This window comes from Buteo buteo, chromosome 11 (genome assembly GCF_964188355.1).
Source record: "Buteo buteo chromosome 11, bButBut1.hap1.1, whole genome shotgun sequence".
Lineage (NCBI taxonomy): Eukaryota > Metazoa > Chordata > Aves > Accipitriformes > Accipitridae > Buteo > Buteo buteo.
This window is the reverse complement of record NC_134181.1, coordinates 21,127,980-21,153,330: the sequence shown is the minus strand read 5'-3', so window position 1 is coordinate 21,153,330 and position 25,351 is coordinate 21,127,980. Positions and strand designations below refer to the sequence as shown.

Genomic DNA, 25,351 nt, shown 5'->3' with positions numbered 1-25,351 from the left:
TAGGATGGACTGTACTCTGAAAGGAGGCAGCTGTGTAATATATCTTTTCCTCTTGTATGTCCCTATAATGGTGTTTCTTTATGTGGCATTAAATTCGTCCACTGAACATGAAGTTGGTAATTGCCTGACTACCAGCCCCTCCTTCTTCCTACTGCTCCCTAGTGCTTTTCACCTAAGTGTCTTGACTTCCAGGTATTATTATGAAAAGCACCCAGAGCTGTGGGGAGGATTTATAAAATTTAATAAGTGCAGTTAATCTGGGGTTAGCAACAAAACCTTGAAAGAGTTACTCTAACAAAGACATACTTACATCTACTTTTAATCAAGTTGTATAGTTCAGTAGTAGTAAGGGGAGAAGTTGGGGTCGTTATAGAAATAATGTGGCTTTTGCCTTTGCTCTCTTACTGTGACTGTCTTAAGGCAACTTTCAGAATAGAGAATTCTGAAAGTTTTTAAAAGACAACTGTGTGCTGGATTTTGAGGTGCCATAACAGATCATGTGCTCATAGACAAGAGCAGTAATTTATTAATTCTGTTAAGTTCGGAAATTGAAGCGGAACCAGCTTGGCTTTATCTGAAGAGAAGGAAATAGGTGGTTAAACGGTTTTGGCTACAGTCTTAGGTGGTTTGCGTTCTCCAGAAAGAGGAGAGGGGGAAAAGGAGTCTGAATTCCTTTCTCTAAAATAAAGGAAAAAGCACCAGTATGCTTTATTGTTTGTTCTAATGAGAGAAAAGTTCCTGCATAAGCGCATGTGGTTTCAATATGAATTATACAAAATTTGAATGATTATATAGTAATTTCAAAACTCAAATATCTTGCTAAGGAGTTCATCCTTTCAGAGGTGAAACATGTTTATTATCTGAGTTTCAAAGACCTACTGAATCCAGTGGTGTAAGGCTTTAAGGGCTCTGATTCAGGAGCAAAGGCAGAGTACTTTATCTGAAAAGGTCAGGCTGCATGCCAGTGGTTCACAAGATGCTTTGTCAGCAGCTCAGCTGTTGGTCAGTGTGCTTAGGGCAGATAGTAGACATCAGTAATCACATTGGCTCTGTCAACATGTTTCCTTTTTCCCCTTTGACTTCTGAGGACTTTCAGAGAATTTCCAGCACTGCTCAGGCTTCCAGGTGATGTGCAAGGCATTGCATTTGGAGGACTGAGCCCTCAGCAGCTACATCTGAGCTACCTACTGTTTGCCCTGAGCTATGAAGTTTGTATATAATGCAGTAGCAGCTGCAGTAACCAAGGCAATTGAGCAGCTGCTGAAACGAGACGGTTAGTGGCAGCATAATATTCATTGTCAAAGAAACAAAACAAAAAATACTCTCCTTCTGGACAACTTGAAAAGCTACATTTTGTCAACTGTGGGAAGTCCATGTAACTTTTGATGTCCCAGGCTTTTGTTGTGGGCCAGAAGGATAGGGGAGGCTAGGTGAAAGGTAAACCCTAAATGAAAATCAGCAAAATGCTTGTTTGCTTCTGCAAAAAGTAACTAGCATTAGAATACAGACTGTTTGTCTTTTCAGACCCATAGTTAGGTTTTGCTGCCTTTTATTTTTTCCTTTTGAATTATTCTGCATTCTTCTTACAAGAGAATGACTTTTGATTCTAATAGCCTCTTTAATTGTCTTTCACTTCGAAGCTAATTAAATGCATCTATTAAATTGATGGTGCGTACTTCGTTTATTTCTTGTGAGATGAACGAGTGAAGGCTGTGCTGAAAGGGAGTAATGTTGTATTTCGTATGTTTGAAATCATTACTCTTGAAATGAGGGTTGTGGGAGGTAGTTTCCTGGTAGTCCACCTCTTACTCATGCTGGTTCTGACGCCTCTGCTCACAAAGGCTGTTGGCTGGTAGACCTGCACCCTGCGTAGTGTGCTGTCATCACAGAAGACACAGGTGTGATGGCTTGCATAGCTAGTCTGTGAATCCAAGGACAGAAAACCAGTCTGTGCTTTTCTCAGTGGAGACCCTGCAGTAGGAGAGCTGATAACAAAGAAGATATATGCTTGAACTAACCTTTATTTCTTCATTATTGAGCTACTGGGTACTGTACTAATTTAAAACTTCTAGAGTATGTCACTTCATACTGCAGTGTGATAACTTGTAAAAATCAAGCTCAGGGATCAAATGTGTATTTTCTTTGGCAAGTAACATTACTTGTTTGTCAGTTATTTGTTGCCTTTCTTCCACTCATGGATTGCCTTTCATGTTGTTCAGTGCTTAATTTTACCAGGACAGCCTTTGCATAAGGAAGGCTTACCTTCTTTCTGTACCTCTTGTATCCCTAGGCCCTTTCTTCTTCTGCTTGAGCGACCTTAGCTGATAAGTGTGGAACTGAGCAAGTAGGCCCAGTTGGGGTGCTTTGAAATGTGCTATAGTGCTAAACATCAATTATACTTTGCTGGTTTGTCAGAGGATGAATTTAGAACTATTAGAGGAGGTGCTGTGTGAAAATTCCACTACCTAGCTGGGCCACTCCTGAAGACTGAAAAGGCTCGGTAGGATTTTCAATGTCTAGGCAGTCTTTAAATCTGAAGTGGGTGCCAGCCTGCACGGGTGGTTTGCCTCTCTGGTGATTCAACATAGACAAACTTCTGTTCCATGAGGGGTTTTGACTTGCCAAATAGGCTGAAATAACTACGGAAGGTGGATTTTTCTTTACAATTTAGATAATTCTGTTGTGGCTTGTTTTGGTTTTTTTAAGGCTGATGTCATTAAATACAAGGTGTCAAACTCATTTAGTGTTCTATTTGCTTCTTTTTAAATTTCCTGTGTGGAGATTAATCTCTGGTCTTCAGAAGGGGAAATACTTCTGCTTTAAATGACTGTATCATCTACCATGATCTAGATGTAGGGCCTTAAGCTCATGCATTATTCCTTGCTGCAGCTCAGGGCACTATGCACATTGGTGCTGCAGATGGGTTTTGATCGTCTGGTGTTGCTTCTTTTGAAAAGCTTTTCACAAATGGCTAGAATAGACACAGGAAGACTTTCTTAATTTTAGCATGGTGTGTATATATAGTGTATTTTACTAAACCCTGACTTTGTAAATTTGAGGAGGACTGGAACCCGTGCTTGTTCTTTGTTGAAAGAGCTCATGTATTGGGGTAAAATACAGTGCTTCTTGGGAGTAGCAAAGCATGTGTTCATTTAACCATTTAAATGTACTGTAAAGCATCCTCCCTGTCTGGCAGCATGCCACTTTGTGACACAAAGGTAAGCTGACAAGAAAAGCAGTTACTTTAACTGAAAGCAGTAACAGAATTTTAACCAAATCCTGGTGCATGCCAGTTTATAAAATGAGAACACAGCTTAAATTTATTCCATCCAGTACAGTAGGCAAAAGTTACAGCACTCACTTGATTAAAATGAGTTCTTGGAAAAGAGGCAGGAGAAGCTGTTAAGTGGAGTCTCATGTTACCAGCTGGTTTGGATGTTCTTCTAAGAATACATACAGAAGCTTCCTGCATCAGTATTTTCATTGTGCAGGCATGTGTGTAAATGCTTTCAAATTCATAGCATGTGTTTTGTTTTTATTTCAGGTGTACTTGAAGGCACCTATGATTCTCAACGGTGTCTGTGTAATCTGGAAAGGCTGGATAGATCTACAGAGACTGGATGGTATGGGCTGCCTGGAATTTGATGAAGAGAGAGCACAGGTAAGACAGTCTGCCCATGGCTACTGTGCCTTAGACGTTTGTCTTCTGGAAGGAAACGCACAGTCAGGTAGTGATCACACATTGTAATTTGCTTGTTTTCTGCCTTCACTTTGAGTACTAATTCCAAAGAAAACTTCCAGTACAGAAGTTCAGAAATACGTGGTTGCAGCTAAGCTAGTATTTTAATTAGATCAAAATATTAGAGGCAGGAATCATCTGTACTTTACAACTTTGTGGGTGATTTAGCACTGTTACTATGCTATGGACTAGTGAATCTTACAAGTATTTGAAAAGCAATGTCTGTCACTTGTAATGATTTAACTGGCAAGTCTATTCTAGCTGTTTACTTTAGGGTGATTGGGTTTTTTAAGTAGCTTTTTGTTTTATTACATATGGGGGGGGGCATGAATAGGGTTTTTTCATTTGTTCTCTTGACAGGGGTAGACTCTCTGCTCTCTTAAGCTATGGCAGCTTTTGAGAACTTACTTCCTATCTACCTACTTCTACCACCAAAGTGACTGTCCTAGCAGCTGAATCTTTGGACATGCACAAGAACAAAGTAAACACAGATGAAATGACTTTTTAAGTGCATATCCCATACGTACAGTTTGCTTACACAGCTGTAGGGTTCCTTAATTAGTCAGACTTGAGACAGATCCTGGCTTTTGAGATGTAGCTTGATAGCAAAGCTACTTAACTGATACTGAAAGGTGCTGCACCAGGTTTGCGTGGGCTTCCACTCAGATCACCTGTCTCTGCAATGGACAGTAAATTGGATGTAGTAACATCAGGTACCAGGGTTCTGACTTAAAATCTGTACTTTGTGGTGAACTCAGCAGTTCATTTCTGTAGTTTGATAATTTAGAAGTGTTAGCACTATATGAAGGCATGGTCCAAAGTGCTGCTTAATACAAGGGTTTGTTAAGTATGCAAAGAAAAGGAGTGAGCAATTTCCTGCAGCCTTTTTTTCCTCCCCAAGTTCTGTACTGGTACTCCAGCAAATTATTCTTAATAATTTACTCTGTACCTGTATATAGCCATTTACTCCTAACTTCTCTCTGAAGACTTCTTCTTTCACCCAAGACCATCATGACTTCCCCTAACTTTTCTGAAAACTTGAGTAATTCACTTTGAACCACTGTTGAATGTCTCCTAAGTGGTAACTCTTGTCTTTTTCATCTTGATAGCATAATAAAACTGGGGCTTTCTTTATCTCCTTCCTTTTGTTCCCTTAAACTCAGGGACCCAAAGCAACTCATGTGAGTAATTGAACTGGTTTGAGTGACACTGGTGATTCCCTTTGTCTGTCTTTGTTACACCTTGTGTATGTCATACATATAGGTCATTTTTGCAAAAATATTCACACAAACTGTTTGTTTTTCCAAGTTACCTTTACTTTCCCTTTGTGCCCTCTGGGGGGTTGCTTCTGGCAGTTGTGCACTGGAACTGATTTAAATAAGGATGCATTTTCTATTTCCACTGTGTGCCTCATTCTCAGCCCTCACTTCCTTGGGGTTTCCCTTTTAGTCCTTCTACAGCTGCAGTTGGTCACTACATAACAAGTAGGAATCCTGTGATTCCACCTAAATACCAAGAGCACTCCTCTGTTCTAGGCATGCGGAACTGGAGGGCATATTGACTAATTTGTTCGAGAGCTGGAAGCATTCAAATCAAATTTTATATGGAGATACGTACAGTTACAAGCTTTGTGGTGCCTTGCCTTTTGCTAACTTAAGAAACCAATATGCACATTAATGAGATCATGTTATTGTGACTATGTTCTGGGTTAAATAGAAATACTTTGTGTCAAAACAGTGTCTTTGAAATAGTTACATCCCTGCATGCTTTCTTCAGGATGCCTAGAAAAAGAGGGTATGCTATTCTGAGAATAGTCCTGCCACCTTTTGTTAATCTGGACGAAAAGCCACAGAAACAAGCTTTTACTTGAATGCTACTATTTGCTGTGGCATTCACTTCTTCCAAAGCTGGGTGTCGCCATTTTGAGCTAGCTAAGTTCCTGTTGCAGCATTGTGTTCTTTGGAAAGAGTAACTGCTGTGGACTCCCATTGATTAGGAGGCCATTAGACTGTAGGGTCTTATACGGCAAGGTCAAATGTAGACCCCTGAGGACTGTGCAAGATAAATCCCAAGGTTCTTGATCTATTGACTTTTAAGCTTGATACATAACACTAAGTCACATGACTTCTGAACTGAGAGGAGACTGATTTGAACATGTGCTCAGAAGGAGATAGTGTCACTCTTCCAAAATTGCATAGTTCCTGAAAAAAGTAGGCACCCTTCCAAAAAGGAGGGTGGTCAGGTGACCTGTGGTTTCAGTTTTTCTCTTCTTAATTCCCCGATAAACATTCTTGCATGCTCTTGGATTATTTTAGTTTCCCGATCGGTATATGCTGTCTTGACACTTAAGAATTCCTTTTTGTTGTCTTCAGAAAGTGTTTGCGCACGAAGCACGTGATTTATTCTGTTGGGGGGGAGGTTGTGATGGGATGTATGCATGCTTTCAGGTGGTAGTGCTTTCTTGAGTTTTGAGTACAGGGTGCTGAGCTGGATGTATTACACAGTGTGGATCTACAGAGATACGTTTGCATTGAATTACAGGTGTGCAATTTGTTTTCAGTTTGTGCTTCTCAGCTATTACAAGGAGGTCATCGCTCATCTCATTTGCTACAGTAGTAGTACCTAAGAGTTCCCAGTGTCATAAGGCTCTATACAGACACAGAGAAGTAGCTGCACCCTTGTATTTGTTAGTATTGTAAACATTTGGGCAATCTTTTATGTTCTTCAGTGTCCTTTTTCCTATATCTGTCATTTTGCTTCCTTTTAAAAACTGGCTAGTCGCAGTTCACCTAACTGCTGACCTTGATCCCAAAATAACACTGATGTCAGAATGGGTTTAAGTGCCTCATACTAGGCAATGTAGTGCCTGTGGTACCCACAGTCTTTTGTAATAAGAGGTCCTGTTGGCATTTACACACACCCTCATATGCACCCCTTACTCCCATTTTCTGGAAGGCTTGCCTTATACAGATGTAACGCTCTTGCATTTTCCTGTCTCTTACCATTTCTTACTAACTAATACTGGGATAGGATAAAATTCTTCTTTGCTGATGCACTTTGGAAATTATACTATCCTTCACCAGGTCAAAAAATATTTTAGGAAGAAAAACCACATGTATGACAATAAAGTACTTTAATTGTAACTTTTAAGCTAGTGTTCTTTCTATTTAATTCACAGCCTGTTAATGTCTTACTACTAAGCAGTCTTACTTTTTGTTATTGGAGGCCCTGATTCAGCTGCTTGTTCAGACTTCAGTGGACTAACACACACAAAGCTCTACATATGTGCTTGAATATATTCCCCATTTGGGGCTGAAATTTCCCTGGATTTGACATTTATCTTGTCATTAAAAGACTGTTTCTGTCTTCAGTACTTTAGTATCTCTCCTGTAATAGACGATTCTTGCTATGTAGATTTGGTAGTTACAAATGGTTGTTCTCAAAAAGTCTTTTCCTACCAGGCTGCTGGAGCGGGGGGATATGTGTATGAGTGGGGGTGTGTTTAAGCTTCTCTGGTTTTGTGTGTTTCTGGGTTGGGGGGTTTGTTTTGCTCTGTTCTCCTGTTGATATGGCTCATGTTTTGCCGCTTCTTCCTTTTCTTAGTAGATTCATACCAGGAGCATTTTTATTGATTAAAACTAAGATGGATAAATGACTGGGTCTTGTACAGCCAAATTCGTTAGGCTATAATTACTAGATTTGAATGACACTTGAAAAAAAGTTTGTTAAATTCCTGTTGTTCAAGATCCTGAGACATTAGTTTATTTAATTTCTGTTACAACACATCACCAGGAGTAGAGCAGGATTTTTTTTTTACCTAAAAAAAAAAAAAGTTCTGATGCTCCCCCCCCCCCCCCCCCATTAGTAAACCAGTGTTTCAGCTGTCAACAGTGTGTTCATTGTGGATGTCAACATACTGATTCTTTTCTGTTAATTTCTGATTGGTTTCTTCTGGTTATGACCATTTTTCTAAAATATTCTGTCTGAGGTTATATGTTTGCCTTTTATTTCATGACCACTTTAAATGATGGTAAAATGCAAAAATCTTTCATTAAAAAAAATCTGCTTTCATTTAAGTCTGTTTAAACAAGACATACATAGCTTTTGTAAATTAGAAATAAGGCAGCTTTTCTGTAGTCATCTGGGAGACAAGCTTATCTTTTATCTCTTATCCTTCTGCATTATTAAGAACAAACTTACTTTCCACTGTCTGACCTTGGTTGCTATGCATTGCGTGAACATTAAGATAGATATAAAGGGCCAAATTCTACTCTTAAAAATAGTAGGTAGTGTTAAAATGTTATCTTACTGGCAGCTTTAAACATTGCCTTTCAACATAGCTTTCTGGGGACCTGGCTGTGCGGAGTTATTGACTGACAGATGTTTGTATTTAACTGTGTTAGGCCACAAGGGGCACTCATTCACATCATTTCACAAGGTAGCTTTAGGGTGCACAGTTGTGCCGATGGCAAAAAAAGCAATTTAACGTCCTCTCAGACTAGGGATGCTTTATCTTAAACTAAAAAATTTATGTGCTTAATCCCTTGGTATATTAAAATTTAGTTAGGCTTTCAACATGTTTATGTCCTCTAACAGTCAAGGTGAGGATTTCTTTTTAATAAAACTATCAACTTGAAAATAACATTTGTGTATACATGGGAATCATAAGCAGAGTTAGTAGTAGTTACAGCTGAGTTATGAGGAGGAAGAGCTAATATAGTTTATCCCTCACTGTTTTGTGGGACCTCTTTAGACTTGACTCCTCCATTCTGAACATTTTAAAATTCTGGTGGGGAGCAGAGCCATCTATTTTCATTCTGAGCAAAATATGTGCTAAAAGGTCTCTTAAGAGAAATAATTTGTAACCCAATTAATAATGGCTTACATATTAATAACACTTTATTTAAAACCTTTTCTAATAGAAAATATGGTTCAAAGGAATTTTTTTTGAGCATTAATTTATTAAATCTACTCCTGTGCATAAGCCATTGTTGAAAATAAACAACAGGGCTGTTGAAAACCTGCAGGTTTCTTCTGCATTGTATGGGGATGTGCACAAATTAGTGGAGGAATAATTTCTGCTTTGCGTTTTCCTATGCATCTAAATTTAAATAATACTGAAGGATTAGGAATGTTCATACTGATGCATCTTCAGCAGCTTTTGATAAAATAGAGGATTTATTTGGTTTGTAACTTGGATAATACCTTTTTTTAAAATGAAGGAGAATTAAATTACCATTTTTATATAATTATGCTAGTGAACTCTAGCTAGAGCTGTGAATACTGTCTTCAAAATGACTTTTATAAGCAGAATAAAATGTATTGCCTCTTTCATGTAACTTTTGAGAATTCCTAGCTTTTAGAAAAACAGCAGCATTTTAAACTACTTTGGAAAAGCAGTTCTCCGTTGAAAATGTATTTTAGTAGTAGCTGTGGCTGCAGCTTTGGGTATTTCTACCGCAATGATGAAGGTGAGTATTATTTCATTAACCTATATTGGCATTTGCTGGGACTCACCTGTGTTCTAGCGGATTCTGTAGGACATACTTGTCTTTGCTGCCAAGTGATCCCTAATATTCAAAAGAAATGTAATCAGATAGAAATAAGGGTAGCCTCTTGTGTCACTCTGTGTTATCTGATTTGGTAGCAGGAGGATGCATTGGCACAACAAGCCTTTGAAGAAGCTCGGCGAAGAACTCGTGAATTTGAGGATAGAGACAGGTCTCATCGGGAGGAAATGGAGGTGAGGGTTTCACAGCTGCTGTCAGTAACTGGTTAGTACTTTCCCAAAACTTTAGATTGTTTCCATTTATTTGTCTGTTTGTATGATATTGTGTGTTTTGTTTGCTGTTTGATGTCATGTAAAAATTGCAAAATGCATTGGTTTTAACTCTCATAAAATTAATTTCAAGGTTTTGAAGTTCTGATAAGAATTCTCTGATTTTTATCCTTTTTTCCTTTCTGTAGATGGCCTTTTCTGTGGGTACTTAAGCTGTAAGGATACATTTGTTCACAGAGCTGCTATGTCTCTGAACTGATACTTTAATAGCAGAGAGAGAGATCTTTTGCCCCATGCATTTCTCATGAGCACAGAAAAGGCTTTGGGAACTGCAGGCACATAATGTTGTAGCTTGCTATCCCATGTTGTGGGAAACATTACCATTGAATTTAATCAGATGCCACGGTCTGCTTTCCTGTACAGGCTAGTTTCATTTTTCTCTCACCTTTTCTTACTAGCGGGGAGTCTTACTCCTCTATTTCACTGGTGTAGTCCCCCCTGTCTTGTTCTTTGCTTCATTAGGGTCCCACAGTCTTGGATCTTGGTCTTTTTTGATGAGAGCAGAAATTACTGGGATCAAGAAAAGAGGAGCCAGTAAAAGGGAATGGAAACCAGCTGCTCTGAGATGTCAGAAAGGCAAGAGCTGTAAGAGGACGAGTAATACATAAGGAGAGTTGGCAAGTTAAGGCAGGCTGTAGGTCAGGCAGAGAATAGGGAGAAAACAGAAACACTTTGAATTTCTTCCCCTTACTAACTCTGTTTCCTACTTCCTGCCTCATCAGTACAGCCTGACTTTAATATAATCAAATGTGATCACTCTGCTGCTTCTCAGGTTTTTAGAAAATTTGATTATTGTTATTGCTAAGCTACTTTTCTTCTGGCATCCTTACTGATAATTGAGATGATTGGACAGACTTTCTTCCCTTCCAAGTACAATTGGAAGACACTGAGCATGAGAACGAGAGGGAAAAGGCAGATGCAGAGAATAATGTCTCTCTCTCTCTGAAGGGATGGCTGGTGTGTGCATCTCCTTACAGACACTGATGTAGCCAGGTCAGATGTCAGCTGTAGCAAAGGTAAAATTCTTGCCTTGGAAGCCTCACTACCACTGCATCCTTGGAGCAACAGCTAGATTACCTGACTCATTCTGTCTCTGTCACAGCATAGCTGGAACCTGCTTGTAAGTTCAGGTCAAAAGGAAGGTAGAATTAACTTAAAGCTGTTCATGAAGATCTGTGGCAGCCTGCCTTAATTTTAACAACACAGTAGGAACTTTAAGCCCAGCCTTATTTATGTCCTTGACCTCAATTTACTTCAAGCTTGTTCTTGATTTATTTTCCTTTACTGTGCCCTTCTTCCCCACTCCTGTTAGTACAGAGAAGAAGCTGTGTGCTTACTGAATGCTGAAGGTTAAAAAAGAATGAGGCTTCCTGAAATAACTGGAGTTCTGAGAGACTTGCTCTTTCCTCCAAGTGCAGAAAACACTTATTTGCAGCTAGGATGTGCAAAACCTCTTTCAATTAACAGTGAGATTGAGGTAATATTGAGCACCTGGTGCTTCATGACAGACATCAAAACTTGTGACACTGAGACACAAAAAGCAACATCCCTGGCCAGCTGCAGGAGCTGGATTCAATAACTTCTGAAAAGACTCTTGCATTTAATAAGGCAGCAGGCAGTTGTTATTAAATGGTGTCCTTATTAGCTGCCAGTACCCGTTTTCTCTTAAAACAACAATAATTATTGTCCCAGCTCTAAAGCACTAGTATACATCACCTACAGAAAGGAGGAAAAGGAAATATTACTGACTTGAAATATGTTTAAGCAGAATGAAAAACATTGTCAAAAGGTACTTCAAATTTATGTGATGTCAAATACAGGTTTTTAATAATTGCAATACATTTTGTGATGTATTCTTTATTTTTTATTTTACTGTACACGTTTAATATGTATAACCAAGAGATCTTTGCCTCAATTACTTGTAGTTCTATAACTGGCTTTTACATTTTGGTTTTCATTTGTGTATTTGGGGGGAGATGTCCTGGCCACATATCTGGAATGTTTACAGATGAGCTTTTGTACTCTAGCTCTTAGGACTGCAAAAAAATCAGGATCTTTTGGGGTGGGGCAGGGGAGAGAGCTGGAGATAGACTTACAATGCATTTCTAAGGAGGAATCAGGTTTCCAAACTATTCATTATTTCTCTGACTTTCACTTCAGTTGTATTCTAATGCAGCATTCTGGCAGAATCAAATGAACTTTAATCAGTAATCATTTATATAAGGTGCTCATGATCATCATATAGCATTCTCAATAGAAAGTAATGCATAAATGTGTCTTCCCATGTTGTATTTATGGCCTATATAGAATTTTCCAATGCTCACATGCTTGGTCAGCTTGGAAATACGGTTTGTCAGTTGCACCCTTCTGACGATTACATTGCTGACAACTGTAAAAATGTTAGTCCAACTGTATTGTGTACTGTTTGTGTAATTTCAATAGGTCAAATAGTATCTTTGGTTGCACTACAGAGGTGGTACTTGAAGGTTTTTGTAGGGCAGCTAGAAAAGGTGGGTTCTAAGTGTGCGGAGTGAATTTTTATGTATGTTACTCTACACACAGATGAAGATCCCCTCAGCATAATCTTTTTAATATGATATCTATACATCTTTCATCATTACTAAAACTGAAAACTTTTGTTTCCTTCTAAGCTTGTCATGGACAGTAAAACTCGGAATTGCCAGACCTGGAACAAAATCTCATCAGTGTTAATGATTGGTTTAGGAATTGCAACACTGTATAAAATCAGGATATTTCAGACAGTAGAATTACAGCTGAAATGCCTTTAATAGAGACCAGATTCTGCTTCAGTGGGGGAGGGAAGGGGAATCCTGCAATATTCCATGCACTTCTACCCAAAACAGAGGCGCCAGCTCTTTGGAAACATTTATCCATCCAAAGCCTGGCAGCATATGAAAATGATCAGATTCAGCTCTTTATTTATACAGCTTTCTGTGTAGAAAAGATTCCCTGTTCTGAGTCTCTCTGTAGACTTTTAAAACAAAGTGGTACATCATTGCCTAGGAGTGATCACTGAAGGTTGTTGAAAACAGTTAAAATGGCTTGTAAGTGGCAGCTGGACATTAGAATGGTGATACTTTGAAGATGGGAAAAATAGCACATGCAGTAACAATTTAGGAATAATCGCTATATTAATTTTCATATTTAAGTATACTAAAAAAAAAAAAAAACCAACTAACCAATAAAAAAAAAACCCCACACACCAAAAAAACCACCAACAAAAAAACCCCCTCAGAGTGCTGTCAGGTTTGTTTGCCTTCCTTTCATCACATAGTATCCCTTCCATTGATGACTTCATTGGCACAACAGATCTTTATTTTAATGACTGTATTCCTTGCATCTGAGGACAGAATCAGTAGTGGTTGGTAGGTTGTGCTTGAATTTCCAGAAGTGATCATATTTTTGTGCAATTACAGCTCCCCGAATGTAAATAGGGTGTGAGTGCATTTAGGAATTTTCATTGAAGTTTTTAAGTGCCTCTGAGTTGAACTGTGTTCTCTTATATTTTTAACATAGTTTCAGTTTTGGATACAAGGCACTTTTGGGTTTTTCTGTCAACTTAATGTAGCTTGGTAATATCAGATACCACAAATCCTGCCTCACTGTACAGGATTCTTTTGTTTCAAAGATGCTTTTGAAGTCAGTGAGTGTTTTTAATTAATGCCTTCAAAATTCATAATGTATTCCAATGGCTTTCACTTTTACAAAAACGTTGGAATGCTGATACAGTAAATGTTTAATGATACGCATGAAGAAAGACCTTATCCCCAGTTAAAGACTATTGTAAAAATAAATGATTGTATGAAGCTTCATAAGTTTAGGAACACTGAGCTACGTAGAAATTTGCACTATTTAATGGCTTCATACCAGTCAAAGGCAAAGTTCTCTTCCTTTGAGCAAGTGACACACCATGGGGAACTTGGTCCAGGGCCAGTAGGCTAGGGATGTATTCTGGAACTGATGCCATTGAACAGGTATATGAACTTGAAGTATTTGTACGTTTCCCTTTGCCAAACTGATGGAAGAGAGTGAGGACACTGACGGGGTATCAGTAAGGCAGATGCTTAATTTTCACTATCTTTTTATCCCCTTGTGTCTTGGTTGAGAGAGTCAGTACTAGTGTTTTCTTCTGTTTGGTATGGTTTCAGTATGAATGACCAGTGTTCAGTGTCAGGATAAGAAGTGTTCTGTAGAAATTGCAGTGAGGTTGCTGTCTAGACGTGCTTGAATCTTCCAGGGGAAACTTTTTTGCTTTTTATTTAGTGTTCTGGCCATAGCAGAATGATGCAAAATGTGTTACACTGTCCAGAATGACTTTGAGAGATTTTAAACAGCCACCAGTTAGTGAAATTAGACTACATTGAAAGTAATGGCCTGTGTTTGGTCCAGAAAAGCAGCAAGCAGGTGCCTCCTGCCAGCTCTTCACTGGAGCAGAAGGTAGAAAGCGGGGGATTTTCAAGGGGATGGATAAAGAATAAGCTGTCTTGTTGCTGTGTGCAGATAGGTTTGGGTTTTTTTGTAAAGGCTTGTTTTGTATAGGCAAACTATAACTTCAAAATTGAAATAATCTATTTGAGTGTGCAGTTTGTCCTACTCTGTTACTCTTGAGCTTAGCTAAGGATGTTCTTCTGATTGCTTTGCTTGAGGATGGGTTGGATCTCTTCTCAGCTTTCCAGTGTAATTTGTTCAACTGGCATTTTTTTAAACGTATTTTTCTATTTTGTGTTCATTTCCCATGTTACTGCCATGGTCTTTATTTTAGCAACACGGTGAGTAAAGAGGCCGAGTGGTTTGCTCTTCCCTGAAACAGTCTAGGCTAACAATCTGTCTGTGGTCTTGTGCTAAATATAAATTACATTAATGGCTAAGCAGAGCCATTTTAGGAAACTGCATGAAATTCCTGTTTTAAAAACCTTCATTTTGCTGGAGAAAAAAAACCAACACAACTGTTTTGAAACTTTTGTTTCTTCCAATAGAAATATCTCTTGATACAAAACACCAAAAAAAACCACCAGACCCACCTTTTAAAAGTTGCTGGAGTATAAATTTACCTAAATTTTAAATACTCCATCCTGCCCTAGATTTCTACACATTTTTGCTCTTTGTTGGGAATTATGAGTTGAAATGGGAGAAATGTATTTTGTTTAGTTGTGCTGAAGTTGTGAACTCTTAGAAAATAGGATTTTGCTACAGAAATGTAAACAGTTCACAGCTGTAACAAAATCAAGTAATAGGAGTAACTTTGCTATTCTTCCAAGATTCCAGTCAATGAAGTTATTCTCCCTTCTTTCTTAAAAAAAAAAAAAAAAAACGTAAATAAATGCTCTAACTAATTATAAGTATTTTTGTCAAATATAACTGGCTTCAGAAGAAAATATAATACTCCAATAAGGTCATCTCCCCCCATCAAAGTCTGATTTTTAAGGTTTTTTTCCTCAAAAATTAATCTGGAATGAATTGAATTACTGCTTACTGTATTTAATCTCCAAATTTACAATGATATGAAAATAGTATAACCTTTAATACAGCTTTTTGGATGTGAAAGAAACCCAAACTCTTAATTCTTCATATGCAATGGGTAGTGCAGACTTGGTATATGCTTGCGTGTGAGTGTGTATATGAGCACATATATATATATATATATATATGATTTGTTTATATTCAGGATGACTACAACATACTTTAATGCTTTTTTTCCAAATTATGTGTGTGAATGCGTTGCCTCAAAAGGTTCTACAATACATGTACAGTACAAGCAAGTCAGCAACGTTATGACTAGATTGCTTCACAAGAACTTTAAATAGCTGGTATTTGTGTAAAAGTGCTACGGAATGCATATATCAGAAAAACAATTTGTGCTGTACAGGATCAATGCTGACTGTAGTACAGAGGAGATCAATCTTGCAAATCAGGGAATACTGTAATATAAGCGTCTTCTTTCAGTCAATGAAGGTTAGAAAGGGGCTGAGCAACAGGAATACTGTCTGGAGGCAATCAATATTAATTATAAATTTATAACCTTTATACCAGCCTTCAAACAACACTTTCTAAAAGGGAGCATTTCAAGCTTTTTTTCCCTTGGAAGAGAAGTTTTTATACAAAGGTAAAAATTTTAGTCTGTACTTAAAGATCTTAACAGCTATACTCTTGCCACTTAACAATGTGGTGTACCAGAATCTGTAGCTTCAGAATAGCTTTTAAACAAAGATGAAACCGTTGCAAAGATTTTGGGCAAGAGAGCGCATCAGGATTGGAAAGCAAATTATGCTATTTGGCCTGGCCGTGCTCTATAGCTCTAGCAGCTGGTGGTGGGAGAGCAGACTCAGCATATAAAACAATTGATGTGTGTTTTTAGTGAAGAGTACTCTGTTTCTAGGAAGTAGATTGTTGGAAGCTTGAAATGAAATCTTGATAGAGGTAGGTGCTAAATGATTTTTATCTGTGGCCTTTGTCAAGAAAATTGTTTATTTTGACTTTGAGCTTGAAAGGCAATCAGAATGGATGTAGGAATAAAAAAGAGCATCATGTATAGAGTTCGTAACATCAATCGTTCTACAAGGACTCTAGTCTAACATCCAGATCTCTTACCAAATTTGAGACACCGTTTTCCATTATTTGCATCATTTAAGTGGTGCTTGACATAATTAAGAAAGATCAAGGCTACTTCTTCCCAGGTTCGAGTGAAAAGGAGAGGTGATTGCAAAATGGATGTTATGGCCAGCAAACAAAGCAACTCCAGAGACTGGATCTAGGCTACAAAGTCTCATGCTGATAGATACACCTGCCAGGAATGTAGCTTATAGATGCCATATGTAGTGAAGATGGGGTCCCTTTGCTGCTGTAGCTAAAGTTGTTCTGAGAAATGAAGATTGAGAGGAAGAGTCTCTTTTCAAGTCCCCCAGAGACTGAAAGTATACAGGGTGCTTCATCAGGCTATAACTGACCAAAGTTCTATTATATCTACGCTGCCATTCTTACTATGTTGTTGTGGCCCTGTTTTGCTGACTTTAATTCTGAGAAGGCTGAGTTTCCCCTCCCCTACTCTTCTATTGAGTAAGGGTAACTGAAGCAGGGGTATGGCCAGCATTTTAACCATGTTCAGATCTTCACAGGAGAGACTGTCACTAACTGGCAGCTCAGAGAAGAGCTTTTCAGTTTTTTGCTTTTCTTGATGTGGGTCTGCCTCAGTCAGCAAGACTAATGTGGAGGTGTGCTTGATTGTAACTAGTCATTTTTCTGAGTATTGCTCTCTTTATTTCAGGGTTTCTTTTGTTTGGGTGGTTTTTTGTCCTGTGGTTGTATGCTTTTTAGAAAAGTATCTGCAATGTGTTCTCGGGTTGGTTTTGTGTTTTTGTGTTTTTTGGTGGTGGTGGTTTGGGAGATTTGGGGGGTGGGGGGGGTGTGTTTTAATCCTTTTCAGGAGGTTGACAGTCCTTCTAAGAGAATCCAAATGTTCACTGTTTAGTTTTTCATAACATAGCCTGATTTTTCACTTATTTAGTAAATTATAGATGACAGATGCCAAGGCACATAATGCATCTGCTCTGTCTGTTTCAGTGGTATGGAGTTGCCAGAATGCAATTAAAGAATTGCAGTGGAGTTGTCCATAGAGAGACTTTATTTTGGCTACTGTTTGTGACAGGCCTTCTTCAAATTATTTCCCTCTTCCTTCCCTCCTCTTCACCAGTGTCCTAAGTTACATATGCAGTGTGTATTGTTGTGCTTGTGATTTTACTGCCTAGTATTCAGAGGTCCCAATTTTGCCTGCTGTTTAAGTGATTCATTGAAAGGGAGGGCTATCTTCATGGCAGCCCTGTCCATCCTTACTAAATTTACCTCCAGCTTTCCCAGTTCTGCTTTCCCAGAGCCATCGTGTAAACCACACAGTGGGATCGCTTTATCTTTTCCTGATGAACTGGTGTAGTAAGAGGAGTTGGTTTCCTTAGGTATGTTAGAGGCCTCTGAACATGCACAGGAAGGAGATGGTTACAGATGCTTTCTCAAAGCCAGCTTAAGGAGTTTTATTGGCACAATTGAAAGCACGATCAGTTGCAGCATGGATCAGGATTGAGTGGCCAGAGGAGGAGGATGGTGTCCGACTGTCTTGGCTGCTGGAGGAACTGCTTGTGTGCTGCCTTTCTTAATTGCCATTATTCTTAGACTGTTTTTCCTAAGTGCCCCAGTAACAGATGTAAATGCTCCAACGTGATCCTTGTCCAAGACAGTCACTATTCTCAGTTAATGATTTGGTGATTTCAAGCTAATTAATTAAGAAGAAAATTAATATGATGCAAATATTGCTGCACCATACTCTTGATATGACTTTTAGCCCATGCCAGTTAGCCTATATTTAGGCTTGGGAAAAGCTCAGAGATCACAGGGTTGAAGAGCATAGGTGTAAGAGTATTGCAGGGGATACTTTTTGTGTTTGTTTACCCTCAAGTCAAAATGATTTTCTTAGTAACTTTTCTCTTGTTTGTTAGTGTTATTACCCCTATGGTATCAGCATTATGAGTTCAGTGTGAATAAATCTAGAATAGCACATTATAGGAGGCTTTGAAATGGTTTTTTTGCCAAATACGTTCCTGCAATTCTTTCAGTCGGTCATCATACCATCTCCAGCAGTAGAGGTTTTAAATGGCTTGTGGCCAGTTATAATTCCTTCCGTATTGCAGAAGATTTGCATGGCTTCATGTGCTGAAAGCTGAGTGCGAAGTATTTTTGGGTATTGAAACTCCCTATGTGTCCATTGCATTAACTATTCAATTTCAGGATACTTGGAAGGAAACTGGCAGTGTTGGTTAAAATACATTTCATTTTTAGGAAAATTACAACTGTGGTGGGATCTGTGTACTATTTACAAGTTTTTCTCGCAAGCAAATATTTGTTACCCTTTCAGTAAATAGCAGGTGAATAACATTTGAAGTAGTGCCTTCATATTTAAAATTAGCATTTGACTGAAAAATGAAATACGCTGAGATGAGATGAATAACTACTGTTTTCTCATGACTCATTATGCACAACACATGGCAGAGTATTTATTCCATTTCCCAATGGCAAGATAGATGCATCTTTCTTAATTGAAGCAAGTCTCCTTAGTCTTTGAGAAGCTGAGCTCATTCACTGAGAGTAATTCTGATGCTTCTGCATGGGGTTTTAAGGTATGCATTTTGAAAATTACAGCAAATACTGCAATTCAGAGGACTGATTAGCTATGCTGAGGGTATGAGACCCCAAATTAAGAGAACTCTGGAAATTGCCATTTTACATCTATAAAAGGGAACTTTTAGCTTCCTGTAATAGGCTGAGGAGAACTAGCAGATACTACCATACTGGTAGTCACACTCCTTCTGCAAGTGAGTGTTAAGGATCTTGTGGCATTTCTTATGAAAGTTGTATTTTGCCCATTGTCAGTGGACAAAAATATCACCCAATGCCTGATGCTCTACAGCGTGCTTGCTGTCTACATATAAGGTGATTTCTCCTGTCTTTTACGAGTGTTTTTTAGATACATGCATATATGGTGCTTTTACACCATGCGCACACACCCCCCTCCCCCAGCATGTAAAGCACAGTCATAGTTGTTAAATACTGTGCACGTGTGCCTTGGCAATATGGTGACTGATACTATAAGCATGTTTAATGTGTACATACTCTTACATAGTAGTATAGCACAAGTAAAGGAGGGTGTCTGAGTGAGACAGAGCTGTCATTCTAACATGTTGAAGTTGCTTGTGTAAATCCCCACTTACTGAAATGCAAAATTACACCTTTATCCACATATGCTAGTTTAAGATATTGTAATGACTGCTTTCAGTACATTTGAGGGTAATTTGTCATGCCTTTTGCATATCACTTGAAAGGAAAGATCTGGTAGTTGTTCAGTAGCGGCTTCTGCAAACTCTGCAAGTAGCAATGAGGTCATGAATCATGTGAATTCCTTCATATGTTTTGAAAGAAAAGGCCACTTTAGGCAAAACATAAATGCAACCATATGCCCATACCTTGGAGTCTTCACTGAAATTTGACAATATTCTGAAGAAGAATGTTTTCTGAAGAAGAAACTCTGTTGCTTTTAGATCAGTAGTATAACAGCAATTAACTTGCTGGTTTTTTCTAGTTAAGTGTAAAAATGTTTATCCAGTACAAAATTGGTAACTAGATTGATATAAGTAAGATTCTAGTAATTCTTGAAGACAGTGCATGCCTTTGTTTCCTTTTAGAAGAAAGAGGTAGCAGTTAAAACCAGAAGAAATCTTGTTACAGTCTGTTCAATAGGAGAAAAGCATGCATACTGGAACTGTTATCCTTTTGTTAATCTTGGATGCTTCCACACTAATTTAAGAGTTGTACTATTTAGAATTGTTGAACAACCATTTTGTATGAAGAAAAATCTTTACAGCACCTTTTACTTTCCTGTTGAATTAAAAAAAAGTGTGGGCTTTCCCTCGTTAACTTTTCCACAGTGATCTTGGTAGTCAAAGCTGAATGATACGGCTTTTGGAAATAATGTGAAAAACTCATTTAAATACCATCTCCCAATATTCTGCATCTCTACAAAGAAGACAGTTTGCAAAAGTTGCATCAGGGGCTAAAAGGAATACGCCCTTTAGCACTTAAAATCTTCAGCCCTGTATGTGATTACAGCTGTTTGTTTTAACATGATTCCTCAGAAAGATTACCGAGAAATCTGTGGGTTTGTGCACCAGCAGTGATGTTGGTTGTCACGTTCAGAGTTGTTCTGCATGTAGGAAAAGCAGATTGTTTCCTTCAGTCACAAGTGTGACCAGTGCAGATAGAACACAGCAAGAAGATCATCTCATCCCTAAGTACCTAAAACACAACCAACAACAGTACTGGATACATAAACGTAGTAGGTAGCAATTGTGATATTTAAAATAGTGAGGGTGTTTCCAAAACAATAATGGCAATAAAACCACTAAAGAAAGTGCAGGAGAGAATTGTCTTCTCTGGAAGGAAACATGCTGATTACTAGAGGGATTTATTGAATGAACTCTGTGCATCGGAATAGGATCATTGCACATGAAAGGAAAAGGTAACTTTAAATCTGTGTTTAAATAGGAGAAGGAAGTAACAGTTCTCTGTTTGGGTGAAGCTAACCAATTGCACTGGGAGCATAAAATTAGGCAGACAAGAGGAATGGTAGATAAGGGAGGAAGAAGTGAAGTGAGAAAGAAAAGTCTAAATTAGAGAAAATGGTGTTGGCAGTATGTGCCAGAGGGTTTGGGAGTTGACAGACTTGGCTCACTTGCTGTTTCGTATGGGAGCGAACAAGCAGCAGGCTGTGAGCTGGGGTAACTGCCGCGCTGGCGGGAAGGAAGGCTTCCTCTGTGTCAGTAAATATGACTCAGAAGAGCCCAGGGAACACCTAACAGCAGCACTCGTGTCGCTGTTAGTCACAGATTAGTTGAAGTACTCATATTGTTCAGTGTGATCTTGTAAACGTGGCAATAGCTGCAACTGCATATTTCAGTGGTACAACTGCCTGCATTAAGTCTGTTCCTGCCTCTTTCAACAAAATACAAGAAGTCTTTCAAAGGAGGGAAGTGGTCACTTGTTTTGCATGTTTTAGAGAGCGTTTTTTTTAAGCACTGAATGTGGCAGGTTATTGCAGCTGATGAAACTAATGGAGCTACACCAAATAATGCTTGTGTAGTTATGCCTTCCACCAGCTGAGAATGTGGCCCTGATGCTATTTGGATCGCATGGTAGTTACAGGCCAAGGTGCCTTTACTCTGTAAATGTTAAATAAAAGTATAGTTACTAAAATGTCTTTAAAAAGAGCTAGCATATATTAGATGTTCCCAGAATCGAAGTATTGCTTTAAAATATATCAATGTTTTTAAGTATTTACCTGCAGCATTTGTGTGTGCTACTTGAAAGCAGCCTGCATGTGTACAGGTAGAGAAAGTACATAGTGGTGTCTTTTATTGTGACTGATATTACTATGGATGACCTTCCTTAATTTCCTCTTTAAAATGCCATCAACTCAAACTGTTCAACAGACTCATTTATTTAAAGGAGAACTTATGTTACTTTTTTTTAATACAGGGGTGCAATCATAAGTACCAGAGTTTTCTTAGTTTTGTATTATTGCTAACTTTACAGGTGCACCAAAGGAAAAAAAAAAAGTATGCTGCAGTAAACTCCCAACTTTTAGGAAGTGCTAAAATGTGTGTCAAGCTATAGATTAAATTGTGCTAGCGTGTTACCGTGTTGTAAGTCTCGTTATTCCAGAAAAAGCTAAAGTAAATGTTTCCCACATAAAAATACTGAGGGGAGATTTATTTGGAACTGATGTAAGATACTCTGCCATCTTGCATTGTATCCTTTCTCCCCAAAATCTTGGATCTTGAAAACATTTACAGAAAAGGTTAACAGAAGGGAATTTCACAGGAAAGAAAATGTGTTTTGGAAGAAGAGACACAAAATTGTTGCCTAACTATTGCGGAAGTCTCTTGCTGATTGTTAAAGTGATGTTGAGAAGCATTCCAGCCTGGCTGCAGAGGGCTTCTGAGGCAGTCTTGAGTACGCATGTGTGTGCGCACACTCACTCCTGAGAGTGCCAGCCTTGCCTGCCCCCAGGCTGGATGGAGAGGCAGAGCCAGAGCTCTGTACCCCTCCAGAGAGAGGAGGGTGCCCCACTGCTGGGTCCACAGCCCTCCTCTAAGATTTCTCTTGGTTCGGGGGGATTATTGAATTGAGGGGGAAAGAATGATTTTAATGTTAAAAATGAATGCATTGGTTACTGCTTGAAATGTAAAGTTTCTGCCTTAGAATTGGTTACGGTCTTAGTCATGTTAATACACTGAAGAAATTAAACTCATAACTTCTAAATAATTTTTTTGATCCTAAGTATGTGTTTATTATTGCAGGCAAGAAGACAGCAAGACCCTAGTCCTGGATCTAACCTAGGAAGTGGCGATGATCTCAAACTACGTTAATCAACAGCAGCAGGCGTACCATGGGTCTGCACACATGCATTGCTTCTACTTGGCAAAGGATTTAATAAAAGACCAGAAACTGTGATAACTGGGTATACTATGGTCTGTTTCCTGACCTGCGGCAGTCAAAATCACCATGAACTGCCATGGTTTGCACTATGTTTATGTTACAATACCTGCATTTCCCATTTTAAGCATGTAGCCAGTGGCAATTTGAAATTTTGTTTTTCTATGCAAACTTATTTTTGTTGGCACTATTTTAGTGAAATGGAAACTTATGCAGCTATAAAACCATTTTTCTCAACTGTAATAAAAATTGTCACTTAAAAATAGGTCAAGATATTACAGATTTAAAACTTCTTTTATTGTTTTTGGTTTTTTTGGTTTTTTTGTAAACTGCTGGAAGCCAATGCATTCCAAGCTTAATTTTTTTAATATGGGCTTTTGGAATTTTGATTGTCCTTATTGTGCTCCTGCTTTGTTTTAGATACGCATTCTTATCTTTCTTTCCGTTTTCTTTTTTTCTAAATTTGCAAGACCTTCTTAAAACTGCTGACATTATTTTGCATTATTTCCAAGCTAAACCCAGTGAATCAGAGCTGTTGGAATCAGTTTTCAAACTTTGTGGGTTTGTAAATGTTACAGTTGCAGTATTCTTTTAACTGCTAACAATTCATTGGTTCCACTTTTTAAATGATAAAATATATATTTTCATGCATTTTAATGCATTCTGCCCCAGTATCTCTTAGGTTTTATTCTGTATCAAGTGAGTTTGGGTGGTTATTATACCCCTGTATATAGTACTTTACTGAAACTCATAGGAAGTCGCAGGCTGGCTTCTGTTTTATTCAGGGATTTTTTTAAATAGTTCTTGAAAGGGATACTGCAACTATACAATCAGATTCAACAGCGTGTTAAACTGGGAACAGAAGTGATCAGCTGCCAAGGTGATATGTATTAAATCATGTTTAAGATAGCTGCTTTAAGTATATTTTATATCTTAGGCTTTTTGTAAAGTTGTGCTGAATGGTGAAAAGTTGAGATGAGGTTGTGTGCAGAAAATCTCATACCGTGCATAGGACACTTCTATTAAATCTTATGCAAATTAAGACTACATTGCAGTATATATTGCATTTTCTAACAGGGTAAGATTTGGGATGAGTTAATCTGTGTGAATTAATCTTATTTGGGGTGATGGTGAATGGACTTGTTCCAAATTTTTCATTGCATCCAATATTTGATGATGATTGATGGGAAATGTGATGTCATTTGGCTTTGTTAAAATGTGGTGCTTCCTGTACAGCCTGATGAATAAAAATGTCAGTTAAATACCTTTTTAAAATAGGTGATCTAACTTCAGTGTATTAAGAATTATTTTGAAGGTAGAAACTCTGTATGGTTAGAACAGTTAAATCTTTATTAAATTCTATAATTAAGATAATTACATTCCTCATTAATGGCAAAACAATTGATGCAAAAGAGGTCTTGCAAAAATGTAAGCAGATGTCAATGTGAAGGAGAATCTTTGTATGTTAATAATACGAATATTTAACATTCACTTAAAAATGTCAATAACTGTAAACTGTGATAATGTCATCAAATAGAAATATTTTGATACTTCAATTTAAATGTGATTCACCTGAAAGATAACCTTTTTCACTCTGTGGCCATGTATTCTTCTTGCTCTTCTTCCCCCAAAGAAATAATTTTTCTAAAGTGTTTCTGCAATGAGTTATTTAGGGGACACACGCATGCATCCGCACGCATCCCTAGCCTTGGATCTTCTCTGCCATCTGTGTATTTTTGATGGAATAGTCTGAAGATTTATTTTAAAAGGTTTTCCTAATGTTTCAGACAGTGGTTTTAAACCATAAGTACACAGGAAATTACGCTATCAGATATTAACGTTGCTATCTTTGTGTAAATACTGAACTTTCCCTATCATCATATAGCATTCTGCTGCTTTCGATATCTTAATGCTGGCATTAAGATCACAAGCCCTTACCCTCTGCTGGTTAGTGCAGACTTTTTAAAGTGCATTTTAAGTTATTGATGCAATTTGATATTTTTCATAATTTCTATTTAAACTGAAGTTGCATCATCTTTCTTGAATTCATCTCCTGTAAGAGTTGCCTTAAGCTACAGGATTGCTTTTGCTACTTTTTGTGTTGTATGTTTAACTTTCATAATAAACTTATGTGTAGTGAAAACAAGTTGCTGTAAACTTATTTCTGACATCCTGGTGGTCCGCACCAACATATTACGTGTTTATGGGGTAACTTTCCAACCTCCTGCCAGTGCAAGGCTGCCTTGATGTCCGTGGTTAAAGCAATAGTGACATCCAGTGGTCACTTAACTAACCTGAACACCCCCCCTTCAGCCTCCCACCGTGTTTAGGGACCGTCTGGGGGAGGCATTCATGGCTCTCTCAAAACCTTTGATATAAGGGCATACATGGGGGAAAATGTGGGGTTTGCCACCCTAAAACTCCTGTGGGTTTTTAGAACTGATATGCCCTGCTTAAATCTGAAAGCATATATCCACTTAAGTAACCGGAAGAAATTTTCTCTCGTTGGGTCGTAACAGTTGAACGTTCTTTATGGGCACATTTTTATAGCAGCCTTTACAAACCTTGCTAATTGTGCTGCTTTGGATGAGGAGGAAAACATGGTAGTTTGCACGTTGAAATTGAGGAAATGGGGAAACGTGGTAAAGTACTGAGGAGAAAATATGAATGTTGCATGCTACAGCTGAAAACCTCTTGCAAAGCTGCTAAAATTTTAGGTG

The 25,351-nt window shown here is 38.2% G+C and overlaps 1 protein-coding gene across 3 annotated transcripts in view; it reads left to right on the top strand.

Moving 5' to 3' along the window:
* The window catches only part of CBFB (core-binding factor subunit beta), a 44,353-nt gene extending 19,559 nt beyond the window's left edge, over positions 1-24,794 (top strand). For 2 of the 3 annotated variants that reach the window (XM_075040354.1, XM_075040351.1), the window contains 3 exons: positions 3,545-3,661; positions 9,387-9,482; positions 22,496-24,794. In XM_075040354.1, the coding sequence (XP_074896455.1) occupies positions 3,545-3,661; positions 9,387-9,482; positions 22,496-22,564 (282 nt within the window). In that variant the 3' untranslated portion in view covers positions 22,565-24,794. Of the gene's footprint in view, positions 1-3,544; positions 3,662-9,386; positions 9,514-22,495 lie in introns of all 3 variants that reach the window. The other variant, XM_075040353.1, reaches the window with a different exon arrangement.
* The last annotated feature ends 557 nt before the right edge of the window (positions 24,795-25,351 follow it).